This window comes from Heterodontus francisci, chromosome 1 (genome assembly GCF_036365525.1).
Source record: "Heterodontus francisci isolate sHetFra1 chromosome 1, sHetFra1.hap1, whole genome shotgun sequence".
NCBI classification, from domain to species: domain Eukaryota; kingdom Metazoa; phylum Chordata; class Chondrichthyes; order Heterodontiformes; family Heterodontidae; genus Heterodontus; species Heterodontus francisci.
The window spans coordinates 138,108,055-138,120,083 of NC_090371.1; the positions used below are offsets into that span (position 1 = coordinate 138,108,055).

A 12,029-nucleotide genomic window follows, 5' to 3' on the forward strand; every position below is an offset into this window, starting at 1 on the left:
GTGTACAGGACTTAACTGGGCAATTTTCCACATTGTCGGGTAGATGCCAGTGTTGTAGCTATACTGGAACAGCTTGGCTAGGGGTGTGGCAAGTTCTGGAGCACAGGTCTTCAGTACTATTGCCGGAATATTGTCAGGGCCCATAGCCTTTGCTGTATCCAGTGCCTTCAGTCGTTTCTTGATATCACGGGGAGTGAATCGAATTGGCTGAAGTCTGGCATCTGTGATGCTGGGGACATCAGGCGGAGGCCGAGATGGATCATCAACTCGGTACTTCTGGCTGAAGATTGTTGCAAATGCTTCAACCTTATCTTTCGCACTGATGTGCTGGGCTCCCCCATCATTGAGGATGGGGATATTTGTGGAGCCACCTCCTCTAGTTAGTTGTTTAATTGTCCACCACCATTCACGGCTGGATGTGGCAGGACTGCAGAGCTTAGAACTGATCCGTTGGTTGTGGGATTGCTTAGCTCTGCCTATCACATGCTGCTTACACAGTTTGGCATGCAAGTAGTCCTGTGTTGTAGCTTCACCAGGTTGACTCCTCATTTTGAGGTATGCCTCGTGCTGCTCCTGGCATGCCCTCCTGCACTCTTCATTGTACCAGGGTTGGTCTCCTGGCTTGATAGTAATGGTAGAGTGGGGAATATGCTGGGCCATGAGGTTACAGATTGTGTTTGAGTACAATTCTGCTGCTGCTGATGGCCCTCAGCACCGCATGGATGCCCAGTTTTCCATTGCTAGATCTGTTTGAAATCTATCCCATTTAGCACGGTGGTCGTACCACACAACACAATGGAGTGATCGCCCAACCAGGCAGCGTTTGACTGAGTGCGGCACAAGGAACGCTCGTAAAACTGAAGTCAATGGGGAATGGGAAAAGTTCTTCAGAGGCTAGAGTCACAGCTGGCACAAAGAAACAGGATTTTGGTTGTTGGAGGCCAACAATCTCAGCATCGTTGCAGGAGTTCCTAAGGGCAGCATCCTAGGCCCAACTATCTTCAGCTACTTCTACTTCTTAAGGGCAACTATGGGTGGACAATAAATGCTGGCCTTGCCAGGAATGTCCACATCTTTGGAATGTAGAAAGTAAAATTTTTACATTTTTGGAGGGGCAAGGTGTAGGAAATTGCTGTGTAGTGCAGCTTTAAATGCCCTTAATGTGCAATAAGAATGTAAAATTATTATCCTTTCCTTTGTAAAAAATATTTCTTGTAATATATTACTTTTAGCATCTGATGTTTTCCATCCAATTTTCTCCCTCTCCTGACTTCTGCTGTGATTTGGTTCCACAGGCAATGTGGCCATTCTCAGTGAGTGAACCTCGACAATCAGTGGTGGCAGGCTATTCTGCATGGAGAGTATCACAGCCAAGTCCATTCCTGTCTTCACATGATTTTGACCAGAAACTATGGCTCCTATTGCATTCTCCTTGGCTGAGCGATGCAACCAATTGTAGCACCTGCGCTCTCACTTGGGCTGTGATTAGTTGACTCAACACTGACCAAATAGTGTCTTAGGTAAGGTTAGAGGGCAGATGGTAGATATGGAGCTGCATCCAGCATAAGTTCTTCAGGAAAGGAGGTGGGAAAATGGATTTAAAAGGGTTTCAGTAAACATATTAATGTAAAAACCAATGGTAACGTATATATTACACAGGACTATTAATTCTATAATAATTTATGTTACTTCATATGAAGAAATATATCAGCAACAATATACAAGTTTTTAAAAATTACATTCTATAGATCCAGTAAAGTCTGATATCAAGATGTAAAAACCAAGTACACACATGTAAAAACATTCCCATTGACTGATGCATTAAAACCAATAAAATAATTTCTCTTTAACCTTAGGCACAAAGGAAAATATACTTATGTGTGTTTCTTACTGGCATTCCACCTCAAAGACCTGTAAAAAAACTAACAATTCTCTGAAGTAAGGTGAGGGAGTTCAGATGACAACCACCTCTGGGAGTGAACCTCACAGCATTTAGGATGAAGTTGAGCCTTAGCTTTTTCAACTGCTGAGCTGGATAAATCATATGATCTTCTTTGCTTGTCTTCTGATGTTCTAATATAGTGATGATGCTTGCTTCATTTTAATATAACTGATATGGATTTCCCATTATTGGCTAACTCTCAGATTCCTCCCCAATTCACATGTAACACTAAAGTCTACCCTTTGCACAAATTTTGTTTTGGGGATATGAAATTGGACACTTTAAAGCATTATTGCACCTGGGATTGGAAAAGTTACAAAACTGACATTATTTATTGAGATGCCACAATCAGCCTTTTTAACAATGCAAGTCATAATTTTGTGGAATATCATGAATATTCCCACTTTGGAAAGATAATATTTTCCATAAGAAGAGCTTGGTATATGTTATTATTGTCTCGGCCATTTTTCCTACTGGTCTTTTGGTATAACCATGGCAATCTATGTTCATGCTCAGCGTGATAAAAGTAATACAGTTGATAATCATTGAATTGTGCATATCACACTATTTTCACTTTATCATCTGTGCTAGAATAAGCTTAGTCTGCCAGTACATATAAGCAATGAAATATATATAGGGCAGCTTGCTCACTTGGGCCACAAGTGGATTATATGTCATGAAGTGATTGTGTGCTTTAGGGCTCCCACTTTGCCGCGCATATCTGATGAAAGGCTAACATAAACATAAATCTAACTTTCCCTTTCAGATGGTGCCTGACCCTCTGTGCAATTCCAACATTTTTTTGTTTCTATTTTATATGTTTTAAATGTTGCTTTAATATATTTGATTCCTAGATGTAATCAATTTGTAAATAATTTACAAAGAAATAACATTCTGATATCCATTTTGATAAGATACTTTCTTTGAAACCTCTGTGAATACCTTTATCCTAGCAGATTAAAAGTGTCTCCCATTCAGACTTCAGTAACATCCCAAAACTGGAGTCAACCAACTGACATTACTAACTCACGCTTCTTTATTTTTTAACGTGACCTTTTTATTGTATGCTTGCCTTAAGAGTGATGTCCCTTGAAGATCTCAGTAATGAGCTAAGTACCAGGATGTAATCAAGCCAGATCCACTCTGCAATTGGAACACCCAGATGAGGCTGTAAATAGTTTGCTCTGTACTGTATATAATAGCTTAGCTGTTAATAAAATTGTTTGAGATCTTCAACGAACTGGATTCCATGCATCTCATTTATGTTGCATCAGACAACATAAAGAACTCATTACATGGTGGCAGCTGTGGTGAAAACACATGACTACAGGTAAAACAGCTTTGACAACTACCCTTCCTACAGCCAAAAGAGAGAAAGGTCAAAAAAAATGCTGGCCCAAAAAGTGGAAAGAAGAAAGAACCTACCTCCAGCTGTAGGAGATAGAGCACAGAGTGACAGACTGCAAATTAATTCCTGCGATCGTAGAATCATAGAAAGTTTAAGGCACAGAAAGAGGTCACTTGGCCCATCATGTCTGTGCTGGCTGAAAAATGATCCACCCATTCTAATCCCACCTTCCAGCATTTGGTCCATAGTCCTGCAGATTACGGTACTTGAGGTGCATATCCAGACTCCTTTTGAAAGAGTTGAGGGTTTCCGCCTCAACTACCCTTTCAGGCAGTGAATTCCAGACCATCACCACCCTCTGGGTGAAAATGTTTTTCCACAACTCCCCTCTAATTTTTCTACCAATCACTTTAAATCTATGCCCCCTAGTCACTGACCTCTCTGCTAAGGTAAATTGGCCCTTCACCTCCACTCTATCCAGGCCCCTCAAAATTTTGTACATTTCAATCAGATCTCCCCTCAGCCTTCTCTGTTCCAAGGAGAACAACCCCAGCCTATCCAATCTTTCCTCATAGCTGCCTTTTTCCAGTCTTGGCAACATCCTCATAAATCTCCTCTTTACCCTCTCTCGTGCAATTACATCCTTTCTGTAATGAGGTGACCAGAACTGCACACAGTACTCAAGTTGTGGCCTAACCAATGAGTTATACAGTTCCAGCATAACCTCCCTGCTCTTATATTCTATACCTCGGATAATAGAGGAAAGGATTCCATATGCTTTCCTAATCGCCTTATCAACCTGTCCTGCTACATTCAGGGATCTGTGATGATCAGGTGAGTCATTGTGCTGATGGTCGATGACTCCTACTTTAAAAAAAAAACAAGCTTTGAAGTGCTTAAGAAATTGATTTTTATCAAAGGTTCTGTGAAAAAAAGGGGAAAACCTGATTCCTCTCCCAGGCTGATTGAGGTCAGCACCATTACAGGAGGCGTCCGATAGCAAAAAGCGCAGGAAAACCACGAACACTGCAGAGTCTCGATTCACGTAGCCACAAATAAAAAAAACATCGAGTGTTAAGAACATAAACAAACTTTAGCAAAAAAAACCCAATTGAACTGCCTATTGAACAGCTGTATAAACAGGCAAGCTTAAGTGCTGCAAGCAAGATAAACAGAAAACGCTGTCAAACACCTCCTCTTCTCCATCCAAGCAACTAGTCTAAATAACAGAGAATTTCTTAAAGGGGACACAGCGCAGAGGGAATAGAACAAAGTTAAATATAGAGCAGAAAACAAAGGAACAGCAGAAAGATGGATGCCAAATTTCCCAGCATGAATTGGAAGGCCATTGATATCCTACCCAAATTCAAACTTTTCAAACACAGAATGCAGTTATGTTTCACGAACCAAGTGATTGTAGAATCAAAGAAGCAAGCTCTAAAAATACTGATAGCAGTTGGAAAAGAGGGATTACACAGAATCAATATCACAGACTTATCTGAAGAGGACCATAAAGATCCTGCAAAGATATGGAAAATGCTGGAAGATCAGCTCCCAATTCACCACCTGGAATTGATGTCCTACAGCCAACAGCCACAGGAATCAATAGATCAGTTTGTCAGTCGATGCTGTAGTAAGGGCAACAAATGCGATTTTTCAGAAACTGAGCTGTCAGAGTGACTAATGGAGCTGGTGATTGTCTCAACATATTTTGAGGCATTTCAAAAAGACCTCTTGGGGAAAAAGAAAGGTCACAGCATTGATGGGCTGTTTGAAGATGGCAGGAAATACGAAGCCATTGTAGCTAGACAACAGCATCTGCAAGCATAAGGTGCATCCAACAGTATTGGCACAATAACCAGGTCGAAAAGAGCAAGCAAGCTGTGTGGTAAGTGTAGTTTGTCCCATTCACCATGAAGTTGTCCTGCATTTCAAGACCTGTGCAAGGCATGTGGAGCAAAAGGACACTGGGCCCGCCTATGCAAGAAATCTGGCTCCAAAGATGTGGCCAGAAATCACAGCAGAAAACAGGCAAACAAAAGACAGGTGCAGCAACAGGGCAACAACAGCAAGGAGAGCTCCAGAGACCAGTGCAAACGCAAGTCGATACATGAGGTCCACAGCGAAACACGGCTCAGAGTGGAGCAATTCTCAGCCAGAAGACGAGCAGGTGCTTCACATTGTGAACTTGACACATCATGTTGATGAAGTCAAACAACTGGAAGCTGTTGCTACCATTAACATCATGTGCCCAAAGAAAGTTGGCAAACATACACTCAAGGTTAAGTTTGACACTGGAGCTAGTGCAAATATCCTACCAGTCCGAATCCTGAAGGATATGTACAGGAGTCATTGGAAATTAATGATACAACCGACAACTGCAAAGCTATCTGCATACAATGGCTCACCCATCCCTTGCAGTGGCACATTAACAATGCAATGCAGCTATGACATGTTGGCATGGAAACCACAAATATTTTACCTGGTAGATATGAGCAGGCCAGCAGTGGTAGGACTACCAGCTAAAGGCCTGCTCGGGTCTGCAATTGAAACCCGACCCAAGCCCGACAGAACCACATCCGACCCAGCCCGAGTCCTTTGATTTTTTCCCGCACCCGACCCGACCACCGAAATGAAGTTGATTATATTAAAGAGGTTGTGCTCTACCTTGGATGGAATTGCTCACTGCAGATTAGTGCGGAGTCCGGATGCACATTTCCCGCCTTGACGTTCTGGCTGTCACTGTGTCCGACCTGGCCCGACCCAACCCAAGCCCGAATGCCGGACCCGGAAGAGCGACCCGACCCGACCCGACCCGAACCTGACACATGTCGTTGGCCCCAGTTGGGTTTGGGTCGGGTAGCCATGCTCTACTATCAGCATGTAAGGACCTCAACAATGTGACTATCCACGAGGTCACCAAAGTACCCATTACAGGAGAAGAGACCAAGGGTTCCTGCATTGAATCTGTCCAGGGCTTACAACAAATGCACCCAGACAGGTTCAACGCCATGCGAGACTCAAATGGCGATGCCGTACTCCCTGTGTGCAGCCCCCTGATGTCTGAGATTGAGTAACAGTCCTTCTAGGATCTCAGTGGTTCTGGTTTGGAGAGTATCAGCCCCTTCTCAGAGATGCCACACCAAGAGAATGATGGTCCAAACCTAGATGGTGAATGTTTTTTGTCAACAGGCAGTGTTTCCTCGCACTCCAACGACTCAGATGAAGAGATTGACGTTGAAACTATTGAGAAGCAAAGGCTGGCAGTGGGGAGCATTGCCAAGGGGAAATCTCCAAGGACTGGAACCCGCTTGCAGACTCTGGCCAGCATCAAACGTTGCAGTCTGGAAATCCAGCAACAGCATAACTATGCCGCGCCTTCAGCTCTACTTTCTAGAGAACCACAAGCACCACAACGAGCCAGAATGGACAGGTACCTCCATGAGGCAAGTACTCCTCCCATAAGTCCTCGACCTTGAGCCCTTGCCTTCAGATGCGGAGGATGAGGAGAGGCGAAGTACATGCAATGCCCTGAAGAGGCAGAGGTGGAATGAGTTGAACCGTTGTCTGTTGGCTCTTCGAGATGAGGTGCCGGGACTTTCCAAGAATGACAAGACCTCAGAAGTGGTCATCCTGAGAAAAGCAACAGAGTATATTAGCAGGCTGAAAGCAGAGCAACAGAAACTGAATGCAGAGAGGGAGAAACTTCAGAAAAAACACCAACAGATGAGATGCAAACTCCCTGAACAAGAGTTGTCAAACTACCTAAATGACATATGGACTTTTAAGCCTCTGCACTTGTAAATTTCACAATCCCAATCCTTGTACCTGTAAATGTTAAAGTCTGTATCCCATAAAACTAGTTTTGATGTTATCTAATTTTATGTGTTTTTACTTGTAGTATATGAGACTTATCTTTGGAAAGAAAGGGGATGTTGTATGATTGCCTTAAGAGTGATGGCCCTTTAAGATCTCAGTATGCTAATGAGCTAAGTACCAAGATGTTGTCATGTGCCTACAAGCCAGATCCACTCTGCAACTGGAACACCCAGATCAAGGTTCTGTAAATAGTTTGCTCTGTACTGTATATAATAGTTTAGCTGTTAATAAACCTGAGATCTTCAACGAACTGGACTCCACGTATCTCATTAATGTTGCATCAGAAGATATAAAGAACTCATTACACATTTTTTTATGCAAACATGTTACAGTGATGCATTTCCCCTCTTTTCTTGCATTGAAAATCCAGAAATGAAAAATGGTACCTAAACAGCTAAACATACAGGTAATACACACAATGATATGAACCAGAGCATCAAGCTCTCAAGCATCCCTTTATGAAGTTTTAGGTATTTGATTCAGTATGGATTTCTTTGTTTTTTCTTGTGTATGAAAATGATTGCAGCAAACAATATAGTAGTGAGCAGAAGACAGAATCCGAGAAATATAAATATTTTTTCTTCTTTAATAAGCACACACGTGGGGCAGTGTCTTGGTCTGTCCTCCACGGAACATTGTTTACTTGACATTCCCAAAGGAAAACCATTGGCGCTGATAAGTTTATTGTAAAACTCTACTGAAGTCTTCGGTTCAGAAGCGTTGAAGAATCTCAGTGATTGCTCATTTGTATTTGTATCCTTTAATTTCAAGGCATAGTATCCTTTGACATTGACTTGATCTAGTAGGTGTGCTGTGGACAAAAAGGAGTATTTATTTCTAAGAAAGTAAATTAAATTCTCACATTTCAAAATTTTTTTTCTCCAAGACACACATTATTCTCTGACTGATAGCATGGGCAGCTCAATGCTGCAGGCTTCTATTAATGCCAGTCTGTAACCAGGCTCTACACAGTTTGCAATAGTGGCACTGGGTTGGCTTGCCTTCTGATTTTTCCTTTCTAATGTCGCCTTCAGACAGAATGGCTCCCCTCGACCCCCTCCCGGCCAAAGGTCAGTCGAGACTTGGAAATCATTGTTTGAGGAAGATATCAACAAAGTTTGTTTAAAACTCAGTTTCTACTATCCTTGTAGCTCATTGGTAAATGCCCTGCTTTGTGTGGTACTGAGCCATGGACACCAGGAAGGGCTCAGGTTTGATTCCAGGTCAGCACTGGGTTTGCTGATCTTAGCCAGACCAGCGGTGGAAACATTAGAATTAGCCTCAATGTCCCTGAACCAGGGGAAGAAAACCATGATGGCTCCAACTCCTGATTGCTATCCAGTGACCTATACTGGAAAAAGTATGAATGCGGACTTCAGGATTGGACTTGGTAGTGATGGTGTTTGCAGTGGAGTAACCAGCTGACAATCACTTTTCTGAAGACAGTGACACACACTAGAATACTTGTGGGTGGCACAGTGGCGCAGTGGTTAGCACCACAGCCTCACAGCTCCAGTGACCCGGGTTCGGTTCTGGGTACTGCCTGTGTGGAGTTTGCAAATTCTCCCTGTGACTGTGTGGGTTTCCGCCGGGTGCTCCGTTTCCTCCCACAGCCAAAGACTTGCAGGCTGATAGATAAATTGGCCATTGTAAATTGCCCCTAGTGTAGGTAGGTGGTGGGGATGTGGTAGGGAATTTGGGATAAATGTAGGATTAGTATAAATGGGTGGCTGTTGGTCAGCACAGACTCGGTGGGCTGAAGGGCCTGTTTCAGTGCTGTATCTCTCTATGAATACAACTCCATCAGTGTCTACAGTGCACTACAACATAGCCCAAGTGCTCATTCTTCCTCTGAGAGTGTCAGCCCATTATTTTATCATGGAGGGAGGGGGATTTACTTCTGAGCCCACTCCTGCCTTCATTCACTATATATGCGTGGTTGCTTCCTGTAAGAATCGATCGATAACAAATAAGAAATGGAATTCTACTTCAGTTTTCCCTCCTCTGCTCACTGACTTGTCCTGGTCTGTGTGGTTCAGTGCCACACCATTGGTTATTGAGATAGATTCAATTTGGAATTAAGGAACGATTTTTCCTTTGAAAGTTCATTTTAAGAAAATCAAAATATAAGTATTTCAAACTCACAGTGCACAAGCAATAGACAAATCATCACTTGCACTGGCTCAGCTGCACTGGAACCAAATATGGAGCAGTCCAGTGAACCATTAAACCCAAACTTTCTACCTCTCCACCTGAACGATTTTATCCAATTACTTTTCCAGTGCCCTTCCCTTTTCTCTTCTCCGCTGCCTCTTGCTGGTGTGCAGTTCTGCAGGTGACAGCTATCCTCCATACTTCGCCAAAGTTAGATTCATACTGTATTAACCATAAGGGGCATTACAACTGAGCCCACTCCTATCCTCACCCAATATCCAGACAGTCATATTTTCTAACAGGAGGCCTGGACAACAATCATAAATGGAAACCCTGGCTGGTCTATCAGCCAGCTAGCTGAAGCCAATCATAGCTGAGATCAGTTGACTTCAGAGTGAACCTGGGTCCTTCCTGGTTTATATGGCTTGGATCGCTCCAGAAACTAAGCCACTGGGAAAGATCTATTACCCACATTATTTAATCTAATTTTTAACTATAGGATAAATTTGGTCAGTTGTGAGTTATCATGTTAGCTGCCTATGAGATATAGATCACATATCTTTACAACGTTTGTTCAATGTATATAAATACTAATCTCACCTTTCAAAACCTCATTAATATAATTTTTATGATAATATATTCGAAGTTCATCACTGATGGTGGAGCTGTCCCAAACTCCATTTGCTGTGATATAAATGTCCATATTTCCATAGTGCGACTTGATCCACTCTAGAACTTTACGTATCCCCCATGGTGCGACTGCCATCTCAGAATGGGATTGGGAGAGAAAAGGAAAGTGGGAATGGGAGGGGGGTGGGAATGTCAGCAACGTTACATCTCTCAGCAAACTCCCATCATGATCCATTTCATACTTGCTTCCAGTTTTTGGTTTATGTAGGATCAGCCTCGTGGTAAAATGACTGATAGCAAAAAAATCAGCACTTCCTTTAATCATTTGTTTTTCTTCCCTGGTGAAATATGGCAAGAAGGAACTGGAGAGACGTTTTCTATTTTTAAAGAGGATATATTCCCTCATCATGAGCGGATAGTCTCCAGTCTTGAAAATGGCATCTGCAAACCAGGCTATTTGGAATTGCAGGACCCTTTCAGCAGCTCTCCAGTGGGATTCAAGGAAGGGATTTGCTGGTTCTGCCCAGTCAGCACGCAATGTCAGAGACACAAGACCATGGTACTTATTCCTGAAGTCTCTGTTATAGGTATGCCAAGCTAGGGCATGAGCCAAGATCATGTTATGTGCTGCCCTGTAGGTGTTGGTGCTTCTCTGAACATTGATGTTTGGTTCATTCATAGTGAGCCACAATTTGACCAAATCACCAAATTCTTGAAAGCACAATTTTGCATAATCATTGAAAGCAATGGCAGTTTGTCTATCGAGCCATCCTCCCTTATTCAGCAGTAGTGCAGGTAAGTCAATATCACGATATGTTGGATGATACAAAGTGACAGTGCAGGCAATATTCAGTTTTAACAGTTCGCTGATGATACATCGATAGTAACTTAGAATACTTCTGTTTACATTGGACAGATTGCCATGGGGTAGAATCTGGGACCACTTGAAAGCGAAGTTGTAGTGAGTCACATTCATCTTCCTCACCAAGGCCACATGTTGTTTGAAGTTGCTGAAATCAGTGCACTGAAGTCGACGAGGCCACCTAGTCACTCCACTGACTTTGTATAGTTTCTGATCTCCGCTACAGTTCCAAATGTAAAGGTTGTGATCAACAAATTCAGGGGACAAAACCACATTGTTGACCTGCAACCAAAGAAAAAAGTTAACAAGAGGCCTACAGTTTTGGGTGTACAATTCTAACATTGCAGCTAACAGATGTGCAATTTTCCAATTTCAAAATTCCAGTGAGAAAGGATCCAAGCTGGCAACTTGAAGTTCGAAAATAAAGCCTGTAATTCAGAGAAAATGTTCTTACCTGTGCTGTCTCTGCAATTCCCCAGGAGAAGTTACAGGGAAACCGTCCATTCACCATCTGGCTAACCTCAGTCACCGGAAAACCATTTTGTTCTATAATCTGTTTATAGAAGAGTGCAGAGGATTTGGCAATCCTGGACTTGTTCTTACTGCTGAAATCCACATAAAACAATCCCCGTGTAATATTATAGCCAAACTGCCATTCAAAGCCATCCACTAGGGACCAGGCTGTATATCCAAACACGTTGACTCCATCAAAGCGGATAGCTAATCAGAATGAAAACAAATCAAATTAATGATCAAAAGGCATTAGGAGATATTGACGTGTTTTATATACAAGCCTTCTTTGACGCATTCCTGTCTATTTTCTCACATTAACTAATTTTGATTCTGCACAAGTTTGCTTTGTGGCACAAAAGAGTAGTTTTCTATTTTATTTCTAGCTTTTCTTCCAAGTTTCTCCCCTGGTCACATGATTCTTTTCTGGCGTTTGGTTCCTCTGAATGCCAAACACCCTCTGATACCTTGTCCAAGTAGTATTTATATGTATAGCCATGTGTATTGGTGAGCTGTTTAACCACAGGATGTAGTACAACTGAGCATGATCCTATCCTCATCCAAAAGTTACATGCATGCACTTCCAGCAGCCAGTTAATGTACAGGACTGGGATACTGGCCAATCATCACTCCCTAACCCAGAGGCACTGAGGCCATGACACCAGCTGTAGCACCCTTTCTTAGTCTGAATAGATCCTCTTACC

The 12,029-nt window shown here is 42.6% G+C and overlaps 1 protein-coding gene across 1 annotated transcript in view; it reads right to left on the reverse strand.

Moving 5' to 3' along the window:
- Positions 1-1,715: 1,715 nt before the first annotated feature.
- Positions 1,716-12,029, reverse strand: part of LOC137372650 (beta-klotho-like) — a 49,198-nt gene continuing 38,884 nt past the window's right edge. Inside the window, exons 3-5 of the mRNA XM_068036654.1 lie at positions 11,270-11,535; positions 9,924-11,097; positions 1,716-7,980 (exon numbers count right to left, since the gene is read on the reverse strand). Of these exons, the coding sequence (XP_067892755.1) occupies positions 7,649-7,980; positions 9,924-11,097; positions 11,270-11,535 (1,772 nt within the window). The 3' untranslated portion in view covers positions 1,716-7,648. The remainder of the gene's footprint in view (positions 7,981-9,923; positions 11,098-11,269; positions 11,536-12,029) is intronic.